The following is a 25,724-nucleotide window of genomic DNA, read 5'->3' on the forward strand; positions in this document are numbered from 1 at the left end:
TCACTGAAATCATACATATCTTTGAATGACTGCTTGGTTTTAGTATACTTGGAGTAAGTGCTCCAGTTGTACAGCCCAGATTTGTGCATTTTGTTTCTTTTGGGGATGCAAAGTCAAGTTTTAAAAGGTTTAATGTGAACTCTTAATGTGTTATCGATGTGTGCTGCGGTGTATGATTAGCAGGGACACCTGGTAAGAGGCTGATGTAACAGCCAAAACTTCACAGGTGTTTCCATGATAATTAGCCTGCTGCTCTTTCAGTCACACTGCAAAGGCGTTCGTCGAAACGTGGAGGTGTTTTTCCCTTCTGAATTAAGTTTTTCAACACCCGCATTATGCCGGGATTTGGGTTTGCGCACGTCTCGTGTTCCTGAATTGTGAGTTTTCTCCTTCTCCTGAAATACCTGTTGAATTTAAACATTGATATCGAAGTATTCACTGTAAAACTACACGACCCACAATTCCTTTTACCCCGCACTTGTTGCCAAGCGACGACGGAAGACGCTGTAACTGCAAGCTAACTTGTTAGCTATTTGGAACACGGATATTTAGACATTTTTGTAAACAAAGTTCTCAGTTTGACTGCGTGTCAGTCTTAAGTCTCTCGTTGCCGAGTTTTCGTCATGACATAATGAAGGAAACAACGAGCCAACAGTTTTCCTCAGCGTCGCCTAGCTGCTTCCCCCCCGGGTCCCTCACTGACGCTGCTGTGGCAGAGGCTCCCAGCTGCGAAGAGCCAAAGGAAAACAGAGAGATGGAGGTAAGGAGTGGGATACCTTAGCTGGTGAGACTTTCAACCTTTATGTTGTATGTCATTATACTTACTAGGAATAAACTTTTTTGTTTCCGTTTCTAACATTTTATTGTTTTAATTTTGATAAAATTGTATGTTATAATGCTGGAATCAGAATTTTAAAAAGGCAGAGTGAGTTTGAATAAACCTCCATGTTTGTTCCGTTCTGCAACAGGTAAAGCAGGTAACCTTGTGCGAGAGGTCTGGGGATATAAAACAACACAGCAAGGTCAAATGGTTGATTATTTGCAATTTGTAATAGCCGCATTACCATCAGTCAGAGTGTTGCGCATCCTTCTCAAGCATAATCTGTGTATGTGTGTACTGCATGAATATCTGCATGTGTGCTTTTAGGAGGCCGTGAGCACTAGGTGATGCTTATAGTGGCCTCGTGCCATATGCATTGTCCTCAAATGCTGGGTTAGGAGAGAGAAAATAATGCATTTTATTTTTTATGTTTACAGAAGAATGGCGTTTTAACTGCTGAGGTGGTTTCCAGCTGTGTGACCCACCTTGGACGTTTGGGTACTGGGCTGCAGCACTCATACTATCACCTGTCTCTACCAGTAAGACACATTAGAGCGTTCGTAAATGACATTATATAGCTTGCAGTTATGTTTCCTATCTGATTTAACAAGACAAAGCAAACCCTGACAAATCTGTTCACATTTGCATGGTGTCTCTTACAGTTTCATACTGAGACAAATGTAGTCTAACCAAGGTTGTATTTTTCTCTACTCTAGAGTCACAATCTCAGTGACATCTCCATTTTATGCAATTATGTCCATCTCCAAAAGCTGGAACTGCCACATAACAAAATCAAAGGTGAATCTTAGTTATAATACGATTACCTGCATGTCTTTACTCCTGTTACAAACATGTGATTTGTATGAGTCAGACTGTTTTGCAAAAGGATATAGTAATGTAATTAAGACCTGATTAATTTATTTAATATTTTACTTCCTGTTGCTGCCTTTATCCTCTGATAAATCACTCTAACTTCTCTCATCTTCTAGATTTATCCTGTGTGAGCTACATGCCCTTCCTTGCCATCCTGGATGCCTCCCACAATGAAATCTCCAACTTCTTTGGATTCCAGCCACCCAAGAACCTAAAGGTAACACAGGACCTTGAGCTGACAGGATAAGACAACATTTGATTGGTGGCTTGGGCTTCACTCTCTCGTGCTATTCCCTCAAGATAGGCCTGGATTTCCATAGCCCATCTGTAGTCACTTTGAATATGCTTACATGGCATTAACTGCCCTTGAATGACAGTGAACTTTACTGAATTGAAAATTCTTTCCTGTACTCTACGGATTTACAATTTCTTCAGTGAGATGTACTGATGACTTGTTAAGACTTGCTGCTTTTTTTTCAGGAGGTCAACTTCTCCCACAACCGTATGACAAAAATGAAGGATTTGTCTGCCTATTCATCTCTTATTAAACTGGATCTGGACTGTATCCTTACTGAGGAGCATTTATATTCATGCATGTGCACATGAACTCATCACCCCCAGCTTCTTTTTTGCTTGCTAACAAATACACTCTGTTCATGTGTATTTTCCCCTGTGTTTTATTCTTAACATGCCCATGCCACAGACAACAGCTTCAGTGAGATCAGTGGACTTGAGCAATGCTGCAAGCTCACTCACCTAAACCTGGCACACAACAAGATCTCAAGGATCAGTGGCTTGGACAGTCTGCCGCTCAAACATCTTTGCCTTGTAGGTTCTCCTCCATTACAGTCAGAAATATGATAAACAGTTGCACATTCAGTCAGAGACATTCATGCACTCAGTATGTACGAGCACAGACTTACAAACATGCATTTTAAACAGAAATTTACTTTCTCTGCTATAATACTTCCAATTACATGCATGGTAGTGCTTCGCAGGAGGTTGTTTCCCTCTATGTACTGTATGCACAAACACTGTTGGACTTCATTTTAAGTTGTTCTTCCTTGTGTGTATTTTAGCTCATATATCCTTAATCTCACCTGTTTCTGTTTGTCTTTCTTTTCCCTCCCCTATGCCTTCTCTTTATGTCTCTGTTTTTGGCTGCATTTTTACATTCAGTAAAACCATGGCCCCCTGTTCCAGAATCAACATATGGTCCAACAGCAGGCCCTTTCTGTCGCTGTCCCTCTCTTTCTGCTTGTGTGTGTGTGTGTGTGTGTGTGAGTGAGTGTGTGTGTGCATGTGTGCACACATGCGTGTTCTGCCCTTTATCAGTGTTTCCTCATTGTCAGCAGCCATTGGTCTGGCTGTGTCTGCCCCTGTCTGTAGCTTTGCTTTGGGACCGGCTGCTGGTGTTTGAGTGAGCCTGGACCAAGTTCAACACACACATACTCTCACACATACCTTGTCCATCCAGCATCCATCTAATCCTATCCCTGACCCCTTTCCTCACACGCTGCCTCCCTAAACAGCATGGCCCTGTCAGCCAGCCTGTTTCCCAGCCACATCACAGCATTGACCCAGAGCTTCAAGGGACCAGCGCAGTCACCTACCCCCACTGACAGCGGCCCTCTGCCAGGCAACATGCTTGGCAAGAGCAGGGCGAGGTGTGGCCAGGCGGGTAGATAACAACTTTAGTCTCTGGAATTGAGTGAGAAGCAGGCTAGGGACACTGACAGGGGGGGAGTGCCCACGTCTGGTTCTTTAGTTGGTTAGCATGCTGTGCTAGCACCTCGCCAGCTGTTTAGCTGTCAGTCCTCACCTATCAGGATTTAGCAGAGAGAGGCAGGCCTGCCACTCAACTCAGTACTGAGGGGAAAGAAAGTTCAGGCACCCTGCAGTGCAACCATGGCACAGCCTTAATATTTATTAGTGGGAATCACTGAGTGAAGTAGAAGTGGTGGTTGGAAGCCACTTACGTGTGCATGCATATGCATGAATATCATGTACTTGCCTCCTTAACTTGTCCTCTTTTCTGTCTGTGTCCAGAGGGGGAACCAGCTGGCGAAGATTGAAGGGTTGGAGAATTTAAAGAGTCTGCAGGTTCTCGACTTGTCTCTGAACCGCATCACCAGTCTTTCTGGCCTCCAGAACCTCCACCTATTGGGTTCCATAAACCTGGAGAAAAACCTGGTACTGATCAGAGAGAACCTTAAGAAAGGAGTGGTTAATAGTAGAGATACAGTAGCTAAGTACAGATCTCTTATGCGATTAAATTGTTTTTCTGTTTTTTTTTTTTTTTTCCAGATTAGTGAAATTCAGGAGTGCAAGCACATTCATGATCTCTTCCTGTTGAGGGACCTCAGTCTGCTTGGAAACCCTGTGCAGGTAACCTTGATCTATACTGAACACAGCTTACTACTACTATGGGAACAGTACTGTGCGTGGCAGAGGTCAATGTTCCCCCATTTACCGTCATGCATTCTGCTTCTATGATGACTTCCATCTGTATATTGCCTCTTTAAGTTGATGGTATTTTACCACAGCACCTCTGTTGAGTGTGTTCAGTTTTACGATGCATTACAGAAAATAGCTTCCCCATATGTTTTTGAGTAATATGTACCATGTGAATGTGATTGGTAGGAGCAACAAGACTACAGACTGTCAGTTGTTTTCCTCCTTCAACATCTTACTGTGCTGGACCACAACAAGGTCACTGCTGAGGAGAAGGTATGAATAAACGTAATAATCATTTGGGTAATATCAGGATCAGATATACTGATTTCATGCAAAGGCAAAAAAATACACAAATAATAGTATACTTGATCTCCATTTTATATTGGTATACTTCACTGATCTGTTTAGCAAAACTTGAGAGAATGCCACTGATTGAATGTGGTGTCTGTTCTGTAATGTATATTCCTTAAATCCCAGGTGTCATCAGTAAACAAATATGATCCTCCTATGGATGTGGTGGCAGCCAGAGGTCATATGACCCACCTGCTGTATCAGCTGATGCAGCCCCAGGTGCTCTATGACAGGTTGGTACAAATAATAACACAACATAATTATTTGGTAATAGGAGAATTTAAAAAAAACTTAAATGAGGGGCTTTAATGTGAACATGTATATACAATCAAAATAGAATGATTAGTCATAGTCTACTAAGAAAGTTGTTTGCAAGCATGAGCAGGATTTTATCTGCAGTGTTCCTGTATTGCTCATATTATCTACTCTCTAAAAGAAAAAAAATGAGTTCATGCATCAGCACTTTTTTGAAAACATCCATCATCAGCAAATAAAATGCTGCAGCCAGAGTCAATTTGACATTCTCTTCTGTGCTTCTTAGAAAGAGCACATCCATATTGCCCACAACGTACTCAATTTACATTGACTGTAGGAGTGGCTTTTAAGGATGGAGAAGCTTGTGTTCTGGCTTATCATACGGTTTATCATACAAGTCCTGTTCATCTTTGGTAAGGGAGGTAGTTGGGTTTGAATTTTTGTGTGTATGTGTGTGTCTCCAAGCAGTACTTTGCCTAGTGCAGACTCTCCCTATCCAATGCTGGTGCTGACAGGTCCTCAAGGCTGTGGGAAGAGAGAGCTGGCTCACAGACTGTGTCAGGAGTTCAGCGAATACTTTGCATATGGGTCAGTCACAGTTTTTGTACACAAATCATCACTTGCATGTCTGGTTAATAGTAATAGTCAACTGATAGTACTGACATTAAATTAGAAATGAATAAATATAGTAGAGTAAACTTATAGGTTAAGTGTTATAATTACTTGACTGTTTTATGTTTTTAGAAATTAAAACAAGTTATGTTAATATGAATATTAAATATATTCTCAAGATGGTGTAGAGCGACATTAGAGGTATGACAAGTAAAACAGCTCTATACATCAGTTTGCTTTCTTTTTATCATACTAGCTACCCTGTAAGTGTGTAAATAAACATGTTTTATACATAACGAACAAAAAAAATGATCTGAATATATTAGAGGATTGATTTAGATTTTTTCAGTTTATTTTAAAATAATGCTCACATACCATAAATACATTTAGAGAGTTGTTGGCTGGTGTAATCATTCTTTCCATATTGACCCTGAGGTGTTTACTTTGTAGCACAACTGCACAGTTAGAAATTGGAGCCATAATCCATTGTTCTTGTTCTGTGCATCATTAAGTTTATCCAGAGCTAAAATGGGATTTCAGTCAAGTCTGTATCATTATCCTGGTTGTCATTTGTATATTAATGGCCAGCATTGTATCACAGCAGTTTAAATAACAATTTCATACTAAACCAACTCAGACTGTTGAAGCCTCATATTAGTTTAGGCTTAACTTCAGAATACATTTTTGCAAGAAACAAGGACTGCAGAAATTGTTCCTCATTACTCACTGTGTAGTCCCGGCACAAGAGGATACCATCACGACCAGAATGTTGAAATGGAATGATTACACCAGCCAAAAACTATTTCAGTAATAATAATGATTATACATTTTTTATGGTGTGCTTTTCAAAATATGCAAAAATGCTTTACACAACAAATGAAGAACCCATCCCTTAAATGTAGGGGCAAAACATATGCTTAAGTATTTGAGTCAAGCCTTTATCTTAAGGTAGTGACATATTCCTGGCTTTCACCTAGTGGTTGGTTTTACTGTCTTGAGCATTCCAGAAACCCAGGGGTCTTGTCCTGGCTTTTTGCCCCCCCACTGGCTGTCTTTAGTGGTTACAGGTCTAGGATTTTTCACATACTTAGACCTCATAAATTATGTGACTGGATATGTTAGATGGAAACCCCAGACTGAGTGTTTCTCCACTTTGTATGTGTGTGCGTGTATGTCTGTTTCCACAGAACCTGTCACACCACAAGAGGGTCCTACTTTGGAGAGGAGAATGGAATTGACTACCATTTTGTCAGTGAGGAAGACTTTCAGAACATGATTCACATGGTAAGTTCACTTGTCATTGAGGACTTTTCATAATATTTGCCCTTAAGCTAATTAAATGTACACTATTTTTTGACAAGCTGTGACTCCTTCAGTAAGTTTCAGATTGACTTAACTCACTGGCATTGATGAATTGATTAGATGAAATGATTCATTTTTGATCAATCATTTTTGATTGATTTTACTTGAACTTGCTGGTATTTAGTTTAAAATGTCACATTTAGTCAAATGGGGTTTTAGAAAAATGGTTCCTGGGGTCTTGGACACATTTGTTTTTCATCTTGTCCCTCTTGTCAAGCTGCTTGTTATGTTTGGGAGGTGGGGGATGAGGGATAGAGCTCGGGGTCACAAAGTGATTTACACAGCAAGGCCTTTGATGCTGGTATTGAATAGCTTTTGTCTACTCCAACACAGGAAGTGGATCAGGTTAACTTGTCTGTTCCTCCCTCTACTTGATTTGTCCATTCTTCACTTTCACCTTCCCATTCTTCTGTTGCTAGCTGTTTGGTTTTTCTCTGTCCTGTCCTCCCACTCTTACTCCTCATACTCTCACCTCTCATGTGTCAGCTGCCCTCCTTTTCTTGAGTCCTTTTTCCCTCAGATTTGTTCGTCAGTATCTATGCAATCATGACCTCTTGAATCCACTTCTTGTGCCTGTTTTTATACAAAATTAACCCCAATCAGCAGTCCTTGGTACTTATTATACTCTTTAGTGTGCTGGAAACAAATAGAAGGCTTGCTGTGTAATTAAATCTGAATAGCTAGTAGTCTGGTAATATGGAATTACAAGAGTCATGTCTGTAATTGTGTGTTCAATTGCTTTTCATTGACCTATTTAGAAAGGTTAAGGCACACAAACAAAACGTTAGAGGAGCTTAAATTCCTGTTTGACTTACTGTAGCATAAATAAGATAAATTAACAGTAGAAAGAAAATATAAAATGTAATGTGTCATAGTTAATGAGTTCCCACACCACTATTGTTATATAATGTGATCTTTCTTATCTAGTTCTAAAATGCAGAAAGGACAGAGTTTAAACTATTTTTATTGGGGTAAAACTGACAAGTTAGATTACCAGTCTGTTGTTGGCACACCGTTTACTGGCTCCACATGTGGCCATTTAATTGACAGGCCAGTTTCAGCATTGATTTTGCAGAGTCTGTGCTCTCTAGTTGCTGTGATTTCAAATGCAGCAAACCACAGTAATGTGTAAAGAGTAAAAATAGGCTTTGGTAAAACGGTACACAACAAATCAACACTCCTCAGAAACAGATCCTCAGAAATTACATTTGCACAAACAGCACAAACAGCTGCTAAATTACTGTGGCAGAATTCATGCATGACAACTTTTTCTTGGTAATCATAACAAAGAGTTTCAGTTTTATTTTTTTTTTCTGAATTCACTTTTGATAACACAAAACAAAAAACAAGAATTGTTTCAATAATGTCACCAACTGTATTGGATTTGTCCATAAAGTTGTTGAGAATTATAAACTCTGCTGTGCAAATAAAACTGCCTAAAGGCTGGCAGACAAAAGGTCAGGGGTTGTGTTTGAGAAGTAACAAAGAGGGAGATTTTTGCCCTGACCACCAGGTCAAAAGTTCAGTTCACAGGTGGGCAAATGACTTCAGGTTGTTAATCTTGACAGAACATGCTGGGTTTGTGTATGTGTGTCAAGTATTATGTCCACTTTAGTTGATGAATGTAGCTCATAAATGTTCTGATCATCATAACATAATAACACACAACAACACAATAAAGTAGAGCACTAAAATGTTCTCTCATTCTTTCTCCTTATTATTGGCAATTCCCTTTTAGGGTAAGTTTATCCAGACTGTGCATTATGGGGGTCACAGCTATGGTCTGACCAGAGATGCCATAGAGGACGTGGCCAGAGAAGGACTGGCCTGCTGTGTGCATATGGAGCTGGAGGTATGCGTATGGAAAACCCATGTATGAGAGTATGCTCATACATCATGTAGGATAATAACAAATGTGGTCTATCGAGCCAGTGGACTGAAATACAGTGGGGACGGAGGGTCCAACAGCAACATATATACATAACATGTACCATACTCTCTACTATATGTTAGAGCCACTTTCTAAAGCACATTTAGTGAAAAAAACTATTAGCATTCCTCACAAGGTCCTGAAACAGCACTAAACTCCTTAAAAGGTCTTACAACTGTACAGCTATTGTATTTACAATAAATATGAAAATGTATTTATATGTTTTTGAATAATTTGGTTGAACTGATTAGTTCATTCAGTAGCATAAACTGAAACCATCCTCAGAAACTGTATCATCTGAGAAAGAATTTAAACTTAATTTCTGTGCTCTTATTCACCAACCCACCCCCACAATCTCCTTAGCCGTAACCCCCCAGAGAGTGGCTGTGTACTATACAATTAAAGTAAAATTTAAATTTTGAATAAAAAGAATATCAAGCCTGCTTTGTAACAGAAATGCAAACTGCTCATCTATCCCCACAGGGTGTGTTAAGTCTGAAGAACAGCTACTTCGAGCCTCGATACATCCTTCTCATCCCCACCCAAGTGGAGAAGTACATAGACCACCTGAAAAGCCGAGATCTCTACACCCCAGCACAGATTGACATGGCGGTGTCACGCATAGAGCTCTACGCAAACACTAACATGCGACGGCCAGGATTCTTTGATAATGTTATCCCCTGTGGTACAGCAAGAAAGCATTTTGTCACTGAATATGTTTTATTTTGGCATTAACTATATTCACTCATCTGCATTTCACACAATACAATGTAAAACAGTAATTTAATACATACCTGTTGCTAATTCAATCAGTTTTCCAGTCAGTTGCAGTACAAAGTGTTATAAACATTTACAACTGACATTCAACAAACATTGATTTTAAGCTAGAAAATACTCAAACACATAATTTGATCTTTCTCCATGTAAAACCTTTGGATATCATGTTGGTTAGAGGGAAATTGGAAGTCTTGCTCATATTGCTTTGTTCACAGGCAGTTTGTCATTAAAGTGTCGTAAAGCTAAAAATACCTTGCCCTACCCTGGCTTAGAGCAGCCCGAGTGTCATTGGTATAGCCTTAGATAAATTAACACACTTCACTAAAATCCATACACTACATTTTCAGTCCAATTACCACATGTATTAAGGACATGTAGCCGCAGAATAGCTGTGTTTATCATTCCCTCAAGAAAGCACTCAGACATTTCAGCTGTTTTCTTAATGAGGTGAACATACAGGGAGCACAGGACACTCATCACTTTTATGCACTGCGTGCTAGCACCTCATTACACTAAGGTCATCATTCCCATATCTTTGAGTCATTACTGTTTGATGGGAGATGCATTGGCTCTGTTCATGACCGTATTTTTTTGTGTGGCGGTGGTGGTGTGTGTGTGTATGTGCACTTGGGTGTGTGAGTAGATGACTGGGAAGAAGCCTATCAGACACTGAGGCAGGTAGTGGAGGAGTACCTGTTGCTAGAGGAGCAGGAAGGAGAAAACAACAACAAAGCATTCCCTGGCAACACCTCCACAGGTGCATATTTGTTTGTTCAGCACCCAAAGCATCAGGGCGCTAATTTTGTGAAAGCACAGGGTGCAAAGTGCAGTCAGTTGCACCTCCTACTGTTTTTACTTTTTATTTTAAACACGCATTCCACTAATTGTACACTACTTCACAGGGAATATTACCCTTTAAAAGAGTTGTGTCCTCTGTGGCTCTGGAAAAGCTTCATAAAGTCTAAAAAAATTAATCAAGTGACATCACTTGAGTATCTTAGGTTAGACTTGTGGACTAGATTTGAAAGATCTGAGCATATTTTAATCAGTTTTTAATTTATAGATCTGTAATACTAAATCACTAATGGACTGCTTTAATTTAGAATAAAGGTAACTATAAATTAGATTTGGTAGTATCTTCAATCTCTATGTTGTGCATGTGCATCTTATATGCATCTTGTGCCTGTATGTATGCTCTAAATGTACTGTGTTCTATATACAGTATTACACAGTGTTGACATACAGTATCTGTCTCTCTCAGCCTCAGGTCATGAGCCAGAGGAGAAGCCAGCCTTGCCCCTGTCGAGGTCAGGATCAGGAACACTCACCTCACACTCTGGCACAGCTCTTGACCCCTCAGATCCCTCCTACAGAAACTATTTTACCAAGATCCAGGCAGAGCTTAGCCCTCAGAAGAGCCCCGCGGTGAGTTACAAGATGTCTGATGAAAAATTTATTGGTAATGAAGCCTGTAAGTGAATGCTAAATAGACATCTAGACTCCATAAAATTTATGGAAAGATAATCCTCTGACAGGATGCTAGCTTTCCTTTTTCTCTCTTCCTACTGCCGTGCATCATCACTCCCACTTTCCACCCCTTTTTGTCCTCTTTAATCACCCTCCACATCAACTTTACTCTCCTCTTTCTCACCTGCAATTCCTGTGTGTCTCTCCTTCATCTCACCTTTGTACTTAATCTTAACCTCTCTTCCTCCTGCTTCTCTTCGCCTCTCCTCTCTGCAGGAGCTAGCCTCCATCAGGAGACGCGAGCAGCTGGTGAGAGAGGCTATAGTGGGGAAGAGTCCAGGGGTCTACAGCCAGCTCTTCAAAAGGTTCATTATAAGTAGCATGCACTCCACTGCACTCCATTGCTTAATTTCAATTGGGCACTCTCAGCTAGGCTAAATTAGTCAATTTGTAGCACTTGTCCTAACTGTGTTTTGATGGCCTGTTTTGGGTTATTGTTTGACCTTGAGGGTGAAGTGGCAGGTGCCTAAATAATATGAATTGAACTGTTTGTTAATAGGATGGGCTTGTGTAGTGGCTCTCTCCATTCAGTTATCCTAAAATACACCTGTCACCTCTTCTAAATACACCAAATATGAATGAAAAAAAGAATGAATGGTTGCATATTTTATTCCAGTGGAGTGTGTGTTGATGTGTGTGAAATTGCTTTTCTCTATGATTTATACTGGTGAAGAAGAAGAATTATTGAATTTAGTTGTATTTTCTGTTTATCTCAGCTCTCCTCGAACAGCACCATCATCACTACAGAATCATGATCCTGGTATGCATTTTAATGAGGACAGCAGGTAAGAACACTCGCACACACACACGCTATGAGACAGATGTTATGAGAATGACAGATACATAGACATACTTCAAAGGTGTATAAGATTTCACTCTGTGAATGGGTTCTAAATTCATAATAGTAGCTTTTTGATTTATGATGAGGTGAGACAATCCAGAGGAAGTTTTGTGGTTTCATAAAAAGCAATCTCAAGCTGAAGATTTAAGAGTAGGAAACTGCTTTTATGGTAGTATTCTTTTCTCCCTAGGTCTCTTTTTACAACATATGTTCACTTTTATAGAGCACATTTTACTGGTACAAGCCATGTGGGGACAAATCTGAGCATACATCCCACACACATGCATAGTCACTTACTAGTTTAGACACTCACTCATGAATCCAGATTTTCCTGAGCTTGCTGCTTTTTGACTCCCTAATCTGCACACTTATACTCGGTAAACTAAAATGTGGATTTAATTGGTCATACATTGACATAGTATGTGTGGTAATGTGTGTGGGTTGTGCATGCAACAGCACACACAGCTTTCTCTTCGCCTCTCGCAGCATTTTATTTTGCTTCTTTTTCTCAAAAGAAGACATTTAACATACATGCAGATATATAGCAAGTGTTCACACAAAATTAATTTGTTTCCTGTGGGATCATGTTCTGAGAAGGCAAGTTTCCCAAAACTTGTTGAAAATCCTCAGGTTCTGTCAGCACAGTCTGACTGATACATGCCCCCAGTGTTTCCACTTAGCATTACTCAGCCCTTCAGTATTTCTGTAGTGGATTCCAGACATCTGTCACTGGGATGTGTCTTTACTTGTGTGTCTCAATCTTGTATATTTCAGCATAAGATCCTGATGTAGTTCTTCAATGGGATTTTGTTGTATGTGTGTGTTTGTGTGCTTGTGTGTGTAGATTCACAGAATAGTCTAGATGAGTAAAACAAATAATAAAAACCTGTACTTGTTTGTTTATTGAGTACCAATAATCATCCCCAAATTACTGACATTGTGGCAAATTCACTCAGTATTCCCAGCTCTGGTTTGTACAATCATGAAAATACTCAGAACACCAAGAGGGACATTGATCCAGTTCCAAGTATGATGGTAACAATACCAGAACCACATTATGCCAAAGTTTCCTCTTGCAGAAGCCCTTCACCCTTTTGTGGTTTTCCCACATTTGTCACTGTTCCCCTCAACAACTTTGCACCTCTCACTGCTTTGCCTTCTTCCACCCATTCTTTTCCCTCACCTTTCATCTGTGGTTTATCTTATCCTCCTTTCACAAGCAGCTCGGATGAGTCTTGTGCCAGCTCAGCATTGTCTGTGCCCAGTTCTGCTGGGGCCTTGTCTGGCTTAGTGGAAACGCTAGATATCTCTGGCCTGGGAAAAACCTCGGAAACACCAAAAGGTTATTATCACTTGTTTGTTTGCTTTTTGTCATTTATGGAATTTCTATGTCAATATATGAAATCAAAGAGAGTGAAGATTTTTGAGCTGCTAAAGTCCAGGGAAAAAGTAAATTGTTTGTTCACTGATTATGCTTTAAGCTTTAACACAGTTCTAAACTGTTTGAATTTCTCATGTGTACTTTAGTCATTTATTTTATAGTTTATAAACACTATCTTTGCTGTCTGTAAATCACCAAAGCACAACAGTACATCTGACTGTAAAATAATAAGTTGAAGATTTGTTGGTGTGTTTCCATATATTAAATACAACATTTCCATTTCAGACCACCTAGCATTAGACCAAACCCCTGACGCCCCCCACCCAGACACAAATGAACCAGCTGTGGTCGTGTCTCCCTCTTCTGATAGACGTCCTGGATCCAACGTCAAACCCATCCTGCCACCAATCCCTACCGGACGCAAAACCCCTGCAGCACCCAGCCCGAACTCCCTCTCCAAGACCTAGCCCAAACACATCAGTCGGAGAGGGAGGAGATGCAAACATGGAGCAATAGTCGTAAATATATGTGTAAAAGTATGTAACTTAAAATATAAGCTCGGTTTGTTAAATCAAAAGAGCATCAGATATCTGTAACTGCAAAAGTTAACAGTCGACCACAAAACCACACATTTGTTACTATCTCACTACAACACCACTGTGTGAGGTGATACACCCAAGCCAAACACTTGAGGTTAGGTTTCACTGTCAGCACTTGCCTTTTCCTGTGCTCTGTTAACCATGCCACAACTTGTCTGGATCTTTTACACTTATTATATACAATATACATGATAAGTGATGGCGTTAATGACCATATATAAGGTGACTGCAGTATAATTACAGGCAAAGTTGTGCTCCTCATTGTAGAATTATTGGCTTACTGTCCTGAAGGTATACAGTGTTGACACACATAATGATTGAGGCTTACACACAGATTGGCAAGCGTATCTAGCACATCTTTCAGTCATGATGAATACAGTATAGTAGTGTGTTGAAAAAAACAGTTCCCTTTATATTTTAACATATTAACATGTACGTATTCATGACTAGAGGAGGTATCTGTTCATCTTGGAAAAGTTCACGTCTACAAACTATGTGGTACATGTCATGTTTTATGAATGTAGCATTAATTTTCCTGACAGTGAAGTGGCATTATGCTTCCCACTGTTCAATAATCTCATCAAATAGGATTTGCCATTGACATCTAGATACTGATCTTTTATGTGTAGCGTAGAGCTCTTGTCGTTGGATGATAAATACATCATTAATCTTTATCTCCTCTGATGGGATTATTTATTCAACTGGAAATGCATTCATATGGAAGTTGTTGACAGGTATTAAACAGTGAGCCATCACAAACAAGTTAATGTGTTTTTGTCAGTTTGCGTGTGTGTGTTGCACACAGCCATGCATACTTGTGCATCTGTATGTTTGTGAATTTGGCTAGCGTTCTTCGGCGATTCATAGTAAGTTGAAATTGTCATCTGTCATAAATGTGCGCATTGCTTATTTAACCGGTGCCTCAGCCAGTCTGCTTGCAGGTGTGTGAATGCACACATACAGTATGCAGGTTCTATTTCCTGGATTGTATGTGTGTATGCAGTACTACTACTCACACAAAACACACCTGGCCATCCATCACTGTCTTGTCTTTCTCTCAGGCAGCAGATGTTGCAACCCTGTCATAATTCTCTGGCAGTTTGAAACCAGACAGTGTCTTTAGGGCCCCTGGGGTCTAACCTATTTAAACTGCAGTCTTCACCCCTTACTATAGCTTATCATGGACTAACATGTTGTCTTTGTGTGAATTAACACTGGGCTGAACGTAGCTATGTGCATGCTAAAGGTACGCAAAAGCCCACTGAAAGTGATGAACATAGATATAAGGTTCAGATGAGGGAATGAGTGACTGGGAACTTTGCTTCTTGTTTGATGTTTTATCATATTCACCCCAACACTTATACATGCATGTATCTCTGCTCATTAATGTATTTTTCATGCATCTGCATCTGTTGCTGTGTGTTTTTGTGCCTACCTGTATGCAGTGTTACATGGAATGACTACAGCAGCTACTGCAGCATATTAGCTCACATATTTTTGACTGGATAAAACAGTATAGAGTACATTTCATGGTTATAAATTATTTTTGTGCCCTTTGATGATTGTGATGCAACTCTTGCACGAAACACCTGCAGTAAAGTTATACTGTATCTGTAATAGCAACATCTGTATTTCTACCTCTCATTCTATGCATCATAAACCTTTGCAAAACATTGTCCATACCAGAAAAAATTTAAAACAGCATAGAGAGAGTGTGTGTATACCACGCACCGCTCTGTCTACTGAACTACTCGTCTTCCTTCACTTCAGCAGCTGCTGAAAAATAAACATGTCACACACTTTCATCTAGACATAACTCCTCAAGACAGCACCACTTTTCACCATAGAAAAAAGGGAGAAAGCACATTTTCTGGGTGAAACAAGGACTTGCTTGCATCTAAGATTTATGTCTGCAGGACAAAGTTGTTATAGCATAGATATGCAGAAGCACGTTATCAATTTTCACAAAGCTGAAGTGCCCAATGTTACAAATTAATTTTTCATGATATTTTGTTAGACTTGATGGAAGGGAAAGATAATTAATCTATATTTTAATTCCAGAAAGGATGTTGTAATAAATAACAGAAATTGTTTGTTTTTTTTTTTAAAAAAACCAAACAAATATGAAGCAGTGCTGCATCAGTTTGACTGACTAAGCAGATATCACCTTTCTAATATGACACTATGGTGTTCAACAGTTTAATTTGTTTAATTCCCATCAAGGAAATGTGTGTCTAAAACATGCATCAGTCTTTTTGAACAGTTTGAGTGTGTCATTTTTAAACAATACTCAAAAAGTTTACGCTATACTACACCATACAGTATTATACTATACTATGCTACACTAGGTTATACTACACTGTACTATACCATGCTATGGGCCGCTATACTGTGATAAACTGTATCTTGTGGTAATACTATACTACAGTATACTGAACTATATGGTACTACATTCTACTAAATTGTACAATACTATACCAAATTATGCTTTTCTAAACTGCATTATACTACAATGCATATTATTAATGTACTATATTACCATGTTTCTGCTCAGCCTCAGAAACAAATCCTTTCTGCCTCCTCTCTACTGTGTACTAAGTAGAAAAAGACAGAAACAATGATACGTCAAAATCTGAATCCAGATCTGTCATCTTACACAAACAGTACTGACACATCTAACTATTTGCATTCCCAAAATAAAATCCTGCATATGGGCTGTCTTCTCTCTTCTACATTGAGCACTATACTTACTGCCATTTTATGTGAATTCTGTAGACAATATAGTGACCTCAAAAATTCTCACAATGGAAAAAAGTAGTGTAGATAAGAATAAATCCTTCTGAAATGTTACTTGTTTGCACTGTAAGGGATGGTCTTTACACAGCTAATGTATTCAGTCATGTTCAGTAGTCAGCTTTAGTTTAATAAAATGATACTCTCACATTGCCAGAGCTATTTCCACACTCTATTTCACTGTGCCAACACGGGATAAAGCTCTGGCTGAACATGCTATTCATTCTCAGATAGTTCAAAAAATGATCTGGGTTGTTTGAGTCTTTTTTAAACCCAATCAGAATTGTCACTGGTGTGCCTAAACTGCTTTGCGCTCACAGGTACGCTCTTCAAATAGACTAACTTGGGAATTCACTGCTCCATCCATTCTTTACCCAGATCCTTCTCATCTGTTCCTTCACACTTCTTCAGACACACAGCCCTCTGACCAGGTGGACACAACCATCACTGAGCCGTATGAGCTGCCACAGTATTTCAAATAGCTTTCAATTATACCCCATCTTAAAAGTGACAGTGATTTGTTATGAGATACAGTGCAGCAGTTACAGCTAGTTTCCCTTACTGTGGGTTTTCCTTTTAAAATGTCTTGTGAAAAGACGGGAGGAGACAGGGAGAGTTATGAGGCTGAGAATGGACTTAGAAAATAGTCTGTGAAAGTATAAAAATATGTTACAGGCGCAGCTGTTAACGTGGTAACTAACCTCACACATGTGGAGTGCACAGTGTGACTGAGGAGCAGGGACACACCCACTAATTTCAAGCTCAGACATACACGTCTGTCCTGCAGGGATGAAATTATATTCTCCATCTTTGATGGTCCCTTGTGCTCCTATCATAATTCTTTGGCTTCCTCGTCTGTTTTTTCAGTTTGAAGAAAGCACGAATGGTTTGAGGAACAGACAGTGAATCGATAGCACTTGACACTAAAAGCTGCTATTATTTGTAAGCTTGCATTAGTAATTCTTTTGGTGTAGATCTCTTTTGACACTTCCTCGAACAGAGAGAGTGAGTAGGTGAAGGACTATGAGAACGGACAGGTCCCACGTGTTTTGGATTCGTGCTGACCTTGCTGTTTTGATCACGGCTGGAGGCACTGTATAGCATGGATGACTTACTGTAGCACTGACCACTGAGATGTGGTGGACTCTCCGTCTTGCTCTTACTAACTTTATCCCTCTATTTCATTCTATCTGTGGCTCTTTTACTATGGTGAAAAGCTACTAAGTTGTATTTGTGTGTTGCACAGTTGCACAGTTTCAAGGTGCTTGTACTTGAATATTTCTGTTTGATGCTACTTTGTACTTAAGCTCTCACATCATAGACACACACACACACACATTGGTAATCACATACACATGCAACTCGCTAACTCTACTTAGGCATAAATGGCTTAGCTACCCCTATAAGAATACATCAATCAGGTTATATACAGTATGTCCCCATTTATAACCAACCAAAGGAACAGTTTCTTTAGGCCTTGACTTGAAGTGCTTATCTTGCTCGCCAAATATTTTCTTCACTATGTCATCACCCGCTAAATAAGCATAAATGATGCTTCACCTCGAGGGTAAGCGCTACAGATTGGAAGCTGTTACCAACAGTGAAGACTTAGCTATTTCAACAGGAACACTCTGGATTTATCTCTGCAACCTTTGTGTGCCTGTGTAGAGGATGCTGGAATAGGTCAGGGTGGTGATATAATGAAAGCTTAAATAAGACACACACACACACACAAACGCACACCTCTGCATTAACTCTGCCGCATGATGTGGCGCCACACTCAGTAACTATGGCAACGGCACTCTGCACTGCACCTCCTTGTGTGTGTGTGTGTGTGTGTGTGTGTGTGTGTGTGTGTGTGTGTGTAACTCCTCACTGTGTTCCCTGCGGACAGATTAATTCCCTGCCAGATTCATTCCCTGTCAAGTTGCTGAAACAAAAAGTTTCTGTTTTAATTAGTTTGGTGCAGTGTCTCGCTTCATCTATCTATCTGTGTAGTGTCTCTCTCTCACTTTCACTGTGTCTTTCTCCCCCCTCCTCCACTCTTCCTCTTGCTCTCTAGTGTAATTAAAGACAGTCAGTGCGGATAATAGAACTGTAATAGTGTGTAATTGCAATAATCAATACAGAGTGCATACTAAGGAAGTCACCATTCATCAATATACAGATATACACAGAGGTGGGAGGATGTCTCACAGAGCATACTTGAAGCTCATTCATTTACATATGGTTTATGCTGTAACGGTTATACTGTGTTTGGCTTTAAGTAGCCTAAATTCTCTTGTAACTGTTTGTGTAAATGTTGTCTTCGCTAACCTTTGAGATACATTTCCAGCAATCATCACATCATACATTGCATTATTTTGAGGTGAGATTTTAATGAGAAAATTGATACCACTACCATGACTGTATGATAAATATACAAGGCCAGCAGCCAATTAGCTTAGCTTAGCATAAGGACTGGAAACAGGGGGGAGCAGCTAGTCCGACTCTGTCAAACCTGATTAAACAGTCGAGATATAATGTGTTAATTAGTGAGTTTTAGAGGTGAAGGTAGGAAGATTGTGTTACCTTTGCACAGAGCCAGGCTTGCAGGTTTTTTTAGAAGTGCAGTGTTTTAACAAACTCTTATTTCTCAGATGCACCGTCATCTCTTTTTCGCTCTCAGGCTGTTTATCTGATTTAAATGTTGCTTTGTGGAAGTCTGACATTGTTAGGCAAAGACATTCTCCTGGGTGCAATGACTAGCAAACTCTAAACAATTATTTTTATATGTGTGTGTATTTGTGGTTGTGTGTGCACAGACATATACACATATCCATGAGTGCTTTATTCTTGCTAGTGCTCTTCATATTACATTGTATTGTATTTTCCATATATTAATATTATTTATATTTATATATAATTATATTCATATATATTTTAAAATGCTAAGTCAAACCCGCACAGCAACAGTTATATTAGTCATATTCATCTTGCAACTTTCTTTCCCGGTTCTGATAAGCAATATTACCTTTTACTTTACTTTCGACTATTTTCCAAATCCTTATCTATCAACCATTTCAGGCATTCATCCCATAGGGAAAGAAATATAGGTTCCATATGTCTGTGAAGATTCTCAGTCATCCGGGTCATGGTTATCCAAGAAGGGTTGAATTGATGTACAATCACGTCCTCAATTCAACCCTATATTAAAATGTTTTGTCCACATAGATGATAATTATATAAGGTATATTAATGGACTATATTTTTGTATGTGTAGCATATTTATTTTTAACTCTACTCTAATTCAGTGGAAACCATTTCATCATTTTGCCATCTAATTCTTCAGCACCTCTTGCACTGTCAGCAGGAGCTGGCTGGACAAAGCTTTGTTGATAATTTCACACAGTGATTCAGATGTCCATCATCAAAGACACTGGATCAGAGTAAAGGCAAACTTTTCAGACTGAGTCTTATGTAAGACACAAACTTAGCTGCCGCTGTTCAGCAAAGTTACATAACAGGATTTGTTGTACCTAAAACTTTCAGCTGTTTTAGCTAGCTTGCAAACACTAGAAGTGACAAGCCAACGCAGCAATAATGTCAAAAAAGTCAACAGAAAGAGGACTGAACTGGACAGTGGAAGACAACACACACACACACACACACACACACACACACACACACACACACACACACGTCAATGTGTCTATCTTTCTCCCTTCCATGCCTCACCTGGCTGGCCCCTTCAGGTTGTGGGTCAGGTGGAGGAAGATCTCAGATCTCAGTAGGTAGAAGTGGACATGCCCAGACAACTATCCTTACTGGAACAATACTGCCCCCTCCAGGGTGGGCTGACCTCACCTGGGAGCCAGGGAATGGCAGCCTGAGGGGAGCAGAGCAGCAGCTGGGCTGAGCAGTGGAAGAGAAAGGAAATAGTTTGATTGTTGGTGTCTTTGATTGTTGGGTGAGAATTCACAGTCTGCGCACTGTGTGTGTGTGAGGGAGAGAGTGAAAGTGTGGATGAGTGTATACACTATTTGATCTTTCCTTTGATTTTTAAGGGTTTTGACCTTTGATCACACTTTTTGACCTTTGCTTTGACACCAACTCTCCAAAGGGTGACGACAGCAGTATTCACAAACCTTTTATCTCCTCGTCCGCCGTCTCTCTCTTTCTGTTTTCCTGTCAACGCTCTGTCTGTCTCACCCTTTGTCTCCCCTCCTCCATGTGTTTCTCTCCTTGTGCAGATGTTATTCTCCTCAGTCTGCCTCTTCACCTCCTCTACATGTTGTCTCCATCACTTCATTTCTCCGTCTCCCACTCTTTCCTCTCCTGTGATAAGTGTTGAACCATATTGTAACAGCCATGTGTTAGCAATAACCTTCCTTTTTTGGTCATTCTGTTTTACCTCCTTCTTTCATGCTCCCCTTTCTCTCTGTTGAGAAGCTTTGTATTTCATGCTCTCAGTCAAAAACCATTATTTTTCAGTTGTTTTACTCAAGCCTATTCCATTTCTCTATGTATCACTCCAGCCTCTGAAGTTATTCTCATTACCTCCTCCTCCCTCTCTTTCACTGTATCCCCTGCTTTTACTGCCTCTTTTTCGCAGCCTCTCATATCCCAAAAGTTGTTGCCTTGTACACCCACAGTCCACTTCCCATGAAATCGAGTGATCCACTGAATATTTCCTCGTCATAGCATCCAGAGGAGCTACAGACTCCAGCAAATTACTGTCCTCGTCCCCCCAGCTGTGCCATGCATATCAAATTAGACCAAAGAGGGACATTTCAAAGGGCACATGACAGGGGAGAGGAGTCAAAAGAGACGATTACAGCAGAGGGAGGAGAGGCAGAGGTGGATTATGAGGACAAAGGTTATGTGACGGTTGTGTAAATCCCCAGGTGTCCCCACTTTGAAATCCTTCACACTGCCATATGCTCAAATTCTAATGACTTTGTGATCTGCGTTCTCCTGGCTAGTCAGGGTTTGTGTTTTTGGGCTCAGTGAGCGAGGGGTTGATGTAGAAAAAGACCACATTGGTGTATGAGAAATGGGTGTGTGTGCGTATTTGTTTGTGTTTACCTTAATTTTGTTTTTGTGTCCATAAAATCTTTGTGAAGGTCAGTAAATGGCAACCCCTACCTGCAGTTAATGAAAACACACGGCAGGTCATAGATAATGCAGGGAATTATGCCTCTATCTTTTTTCTACATTGTTGAACCACATTTACCTCTCCGCATCTCTGTTGGCTGTCATGTTTATATGCAAAAATCTACTTTCCTGAATTTTTATGTGAACACTTACTTTTGTATAATGCGCATGAAGCAGCAGCTTTCATAGCAGCAGTCCGCCTCCCCCCCAGCCATTTTCCATTCCACTGAGTGCTGCCACAGAGCTCCAGTGACCTGCTCTCAGCAGACATACAGCAGACTTGTCTCTGCTTGTGGGTGTATGTGTGTGTGTGTGTCATCTCTCAGCCGTGGCCAACATGCAATATTGTACAACACAAGACACATTCCACTGAGTTCACTGCCTGACTGATGGAGGGAGTGCATTTATATTAATACAGTTTACACTGAGTCCTCAGATATGAGCTCATCCCGCTTAAGGTCAAAGTCAGGATTAGGTGAATGCACTATAAACTCTCAAAGTATTAGAGTTCTGAATATTAGACAAACCCACAATGATGGCACATGTCAACAAAGGTGGGATTAGGTACATTACTGGTAGAGGTTGGTGATCTTTTCTTGTTGCCAACAAATCCTGAGTGCAGCCAAAGTCTGACGTAGCCCCCCTGTAACCTCCACTGTTGTCCTAAACTATTAAAAACACATCAGTTAGCCCTCAGTATGATCAACATGGCCACTGTGATATATTTTCCAATCCCACTCTATCCCATCGACCTGCGTCTGTAAATATTACTAGTGTACCAAATGTGTATTCATCCGCTGCTGAAAATAGTCCCCCACACATGCACTTTTTTCTCCTGTTTGAGTAGAGTTTGCTGCAGCATGTATTTGTGGGCTGTTTGTATAGACTGTGTCTGCTTCCTGGTTGACATGAATAAATTCTAAAAATTATACTGTTTATTTTCATTGTAAAACTACACTATTTCAGTACTAATGCAACTGTACTTCATACCTGAGTGCACTGTCCTTCACAGTCGTGCTCTGTGAGCTCAGTTAAATCCAGCTCTGCTCTGCTCTGCTCACTAAAGCTGGATTAGGTTTAGCTGTGCAGAAAAAGTACAAAATCATAATTCTTGCAGTAAACTCCTTCAACATGATAGTATCTATAACTGAACTCTTTTTTGTTTCAAAAAATACTGTGTGTTTTGACAAGAGATCAGTACGACTTGTCGACCTGTGGATTAGCCAAATTGATGCACTGATACATTGATGCAAATTGGATTGATGCACTGGTGGATGAAAATATTCAAGGTGTTAAATATACAGAACTGTTCTTTAAACCTTTATACTATGTTCATCATCATGACATAAACATAAATACTAAATTCAGATACAGAGTATTGCCAGATGGACAGAGGTGTTTAAGTGACCACCTCAACAGGCTCTCTGTTTAATTGGTGAAGTTAAGTCAAAAATGCCTATGCATTTACCAAGCAGTATCATTTATCAGAAACACCTGGATTACAAGTCAGTAGCGTAACCTCTCTGCTGTTTGTGCTTTGCAGCCAAACGTTTGGACTGCCAAGTAAGACGAGTCTATATGAGTCTGCAGGATGGAGTGCAGTATGCAGGCAGGCAGGGACTCTGGCTGATAAATCAAGAAAAATAATCAAACACTTAGATGAATGAAGGTACACACACACACATACACACACACAATGTTCATCCATCTTTTTTGAACTACTGAAGATTTTTGTTTTCCCCTTGAGCAAAGCGTCATCATATATGCACAGTTAAAATTCTCTGTAGACGCTGTTTAAACAAGTTCAGTCAAATCCTGTGTGAGTGTTGGAGTTATACAGACAGAGAGGGATGTTTGGAAGATAGGATTCCTCCTCTGCACTGAGCTATGATACTGAAGGTGATTACAACATCATTTCCATCAGTAGTAAACTTTTTTTGTCAGAGTGACAGACATACAGTCAAGCAGGCGGAAACATGTGTCTACCACTGATGCATTCAAACAGTTACACACTGGCTTATTAGTTTTTTGACAGACAAAATGCCCCGTCTTCGTCTATCTCTGTCTTTGTGGTCTCTGAAAGGTTCAAAAGTTAAGTGTGGACAGCTGCTGCCCCTTGACCTTCTGGGGTTGTCTAGTTCCTAAAAATCCCAAATGCATGTAAGCCTTCTCCCAGGTCAGACAAGGGCTGTTTTTTGCCATCGACAAACCGAATCTCCTAGATCTGCATGAGCTACAGTGCACTCGTGACAAAGTGTATATAGCAACATAATCTAGTAACAGCATTTAACCGGCTGGATGGCTTTTTAAGTAATCCAGTTATATTTTTTTGTGGCTGTACTTAAGATAATAGCAGCTTTAAATTTCAGTCTAATCTGTATAATCATGGTATTATGTACTGTAGCTAAATAACATACAATCTGTACAATCTAATGCTCATAATGATACACTGATTTTAATCTCTGGTGTTCAATTTGCAGATATGACCTGAAGCTTTTGTTGTTGTGTTAAGACAGAAGGTTCAATTATAGGCCAAAAAAACACAACCAGGAGTAGCTGTTTTTTATGAGGTTACTGACTCACATGTCTACACTTGTATCCCTAGTTTTCTGTTTGTGTTGAATATTGGATTTACTGTGACACTTGTGTCTTCTCAGGCATGGTGGAGGGAACTGGTTTTGTTCATTATTTTGATGTCCTTTGTCAGCTTCAGAGTGGTAATTGGACACACATTCATGACTAATTCTTACAGCCCAGACTTCTGCTGCATCTCAATTCTCTGCTCTGGTGCAGCTTGTCCCAACAAACCAGCCCTCATGTTGCAACCGCTGTTTTCCTCTGTTGCCATGACAGCTCGTATCTCAGTCGGAGACGGGAAGTCGCATGGTTTATGAAATTAATTTAACATGACAAAAATTGTCTGCGGGAGGCAAAGCGCCGAGTATATGTACACCAAGGGTATAGTTGTGCCGCAAGTGTGTCTGTGCGTGCCTTTGTCTGCACACTGTGGCTTATCCTGTCTGTGTGCATCTCTGCTGTGTGTGTGTGTTTGCAGGCGCATGTGTTTGTACGTATGTTTGTACTGCTAAAAGGCTTGGCACAGAGCAGACCTTTTGTAGTTGGCAGCAGTGGGCACTCTGCCCAGCTTGTATGGTTTATGGATGTGAGTCAGAATTGCATTAGCCTCCGGCCAGAAAAAAAAGACTGCCCATCTTCCTGGTGTGAAACCAACAAATGTGCCAACACTGACAGCATTAAACAGAAACTGATACAAGCATCAAATCCGCCTGACACATATCTCATGCTGTCAGTCTATCAATAGTTACATTAACACCACACAAAAGGAGGCAGGAAAGCAAATGAAATACCAGCATGGGAAAACAAGCCTCTGAGGCTGATTTCACGCTACAGCAGCAAGTGACATATCCCGAGTCTGAAAATTTAATTGTAAAATGTTCAAAAGTGAAGGTGGTCAAAGTTCAGCTCAGAGTATCCAATACATTTAAGAAAAAAATAAAATAAAATAAAAACACTCTACTATCTCCACTCTGAGCTCAAGCTAATGATATTACAGTAATATACCCACCAATTATACGGAACAGTGTATAAAGAAATAATCACTTCTGAATTTCAACTGAAAGCCTCAACTTTACATAATTAAAGTGCCATGTGAGAAATCGCACAATTAACGTAGTGCCTTACAACCAGCGGCTAAAGTAATGTTTGATTCTCATAACCTCTGTGACGGAGCCAGTGGAGCGAAAAGAGTAGGTGGAGAAATGAAGATTTCAGAAATGCATTAAATCTGTATTTCATCAAATTAGAAGTAGAAGCTCCTTGAAAAGCTGCCACGAGGCATGAATGGTGAATGACCAAGGCTAGTCCAAACAGAATATTAATAGGTAATTATATTCACTTGTACCTCCATTTTGTACATCATCAGTGGCCTGTGTGCTTAACACAGTAGTTATGGGACTGATATGGCTTTTAAGAAACATGTCTGCACAGTT

General features: G+C 40.0%; 1 protein-coding gene across 3 annotated transcripts; it reads left to right on the forward strand.

Moving 5' to 3' along the window:
- Window positions 1-257: 257 nt before the first annotated feature.
- On the forward strand, window positions 258-15,400 carry lrguk (leucine-rich repeats and guanylate kinase domain containing). 3 transcript variants are annotated; one of them, XM_018671036.2, is made up of 21 exons: window positions 258-760; window positions 969-1,022; window positions 1,258-1,359; window positions 1,537-1,618; window positions 1,810-1,910; window positions 2,174-2,255; window positions 2,397-2,521; window positions 3,743-3,886; window positions 4,001-4,081; window positions 4,337-4,423; window positions 4,628-4,734; window positions 5,222-5,344; window positions 6,556-6,652; window positions 8,469-8,582; window positions 9,144-9,345; window positions 10,081-10,194; window positions 10,699-10,862; window positions 11,181-11,269; window positions 11,681-11,749; window positions 13,029-13,147; window positions 13,472-15,400. In XM_018671036.2, the coding sequence occupies exons 1-21, from the start codon at window positions 632-634 to the stop codon at window positions 13,651-13,653; spliced, it is 2,367 nt and encodes a 788-aa protein (XP_018526552.1). In that variant the 5' UTR covers window positions 258-631; the 3' UTR covers window positions 13,654-15,400. The 3 variants fall into 3 exon arrangements, with proteins under 3 accessions (XP_018526552.1, XP_050933496.1, XP_050933497.1); XM_051077539.1 differs by having other exon boundaries at window positions 5,225-5,344; XM_051077540.1 differs by lacking the exon at window positions 969-1,022.
- Window positions 15,401-25,724: the final 10,324 nt, after the last annotated feature.

This window comes from Lates calcarifer, linkage group LG18, assembly GCF_001640805.2.
Source record: "Lates calcarifer isolate ASB-BC8 linkage group LG18, TLL_Latcal_v3, whole genome shotgun sequence".
Taxonomy (NCBI): domain Eukaryota; kingdom Metazoa; phylum Chordata; class Actinopteri; family Centropomidae; genus Lates; species Lates calcarifer.

Coding starts and splice junctions, on each gene's coding strand:
- lrguk (XM_018671036.2), top strand. CDS start 632: ATGAAGGAAACAACGAGCCAACAGTTTTCCTCAGCGTCGCCTAGCTGC. Junction 6,653..8,468: donor TTCAGAACATGATTCACATG/GTAAGTTCACTT, acceptor ATTCCCTTTTAG/GGTAAGTTTATCCAGACTGT. Junction 11,270..11,680: donor TACAGCCAGCTCTTCAAAAG/GTTCATTATAAG, acceptor TGTTTATCTCAG/CTCTCCTCGAACAGCACCAT.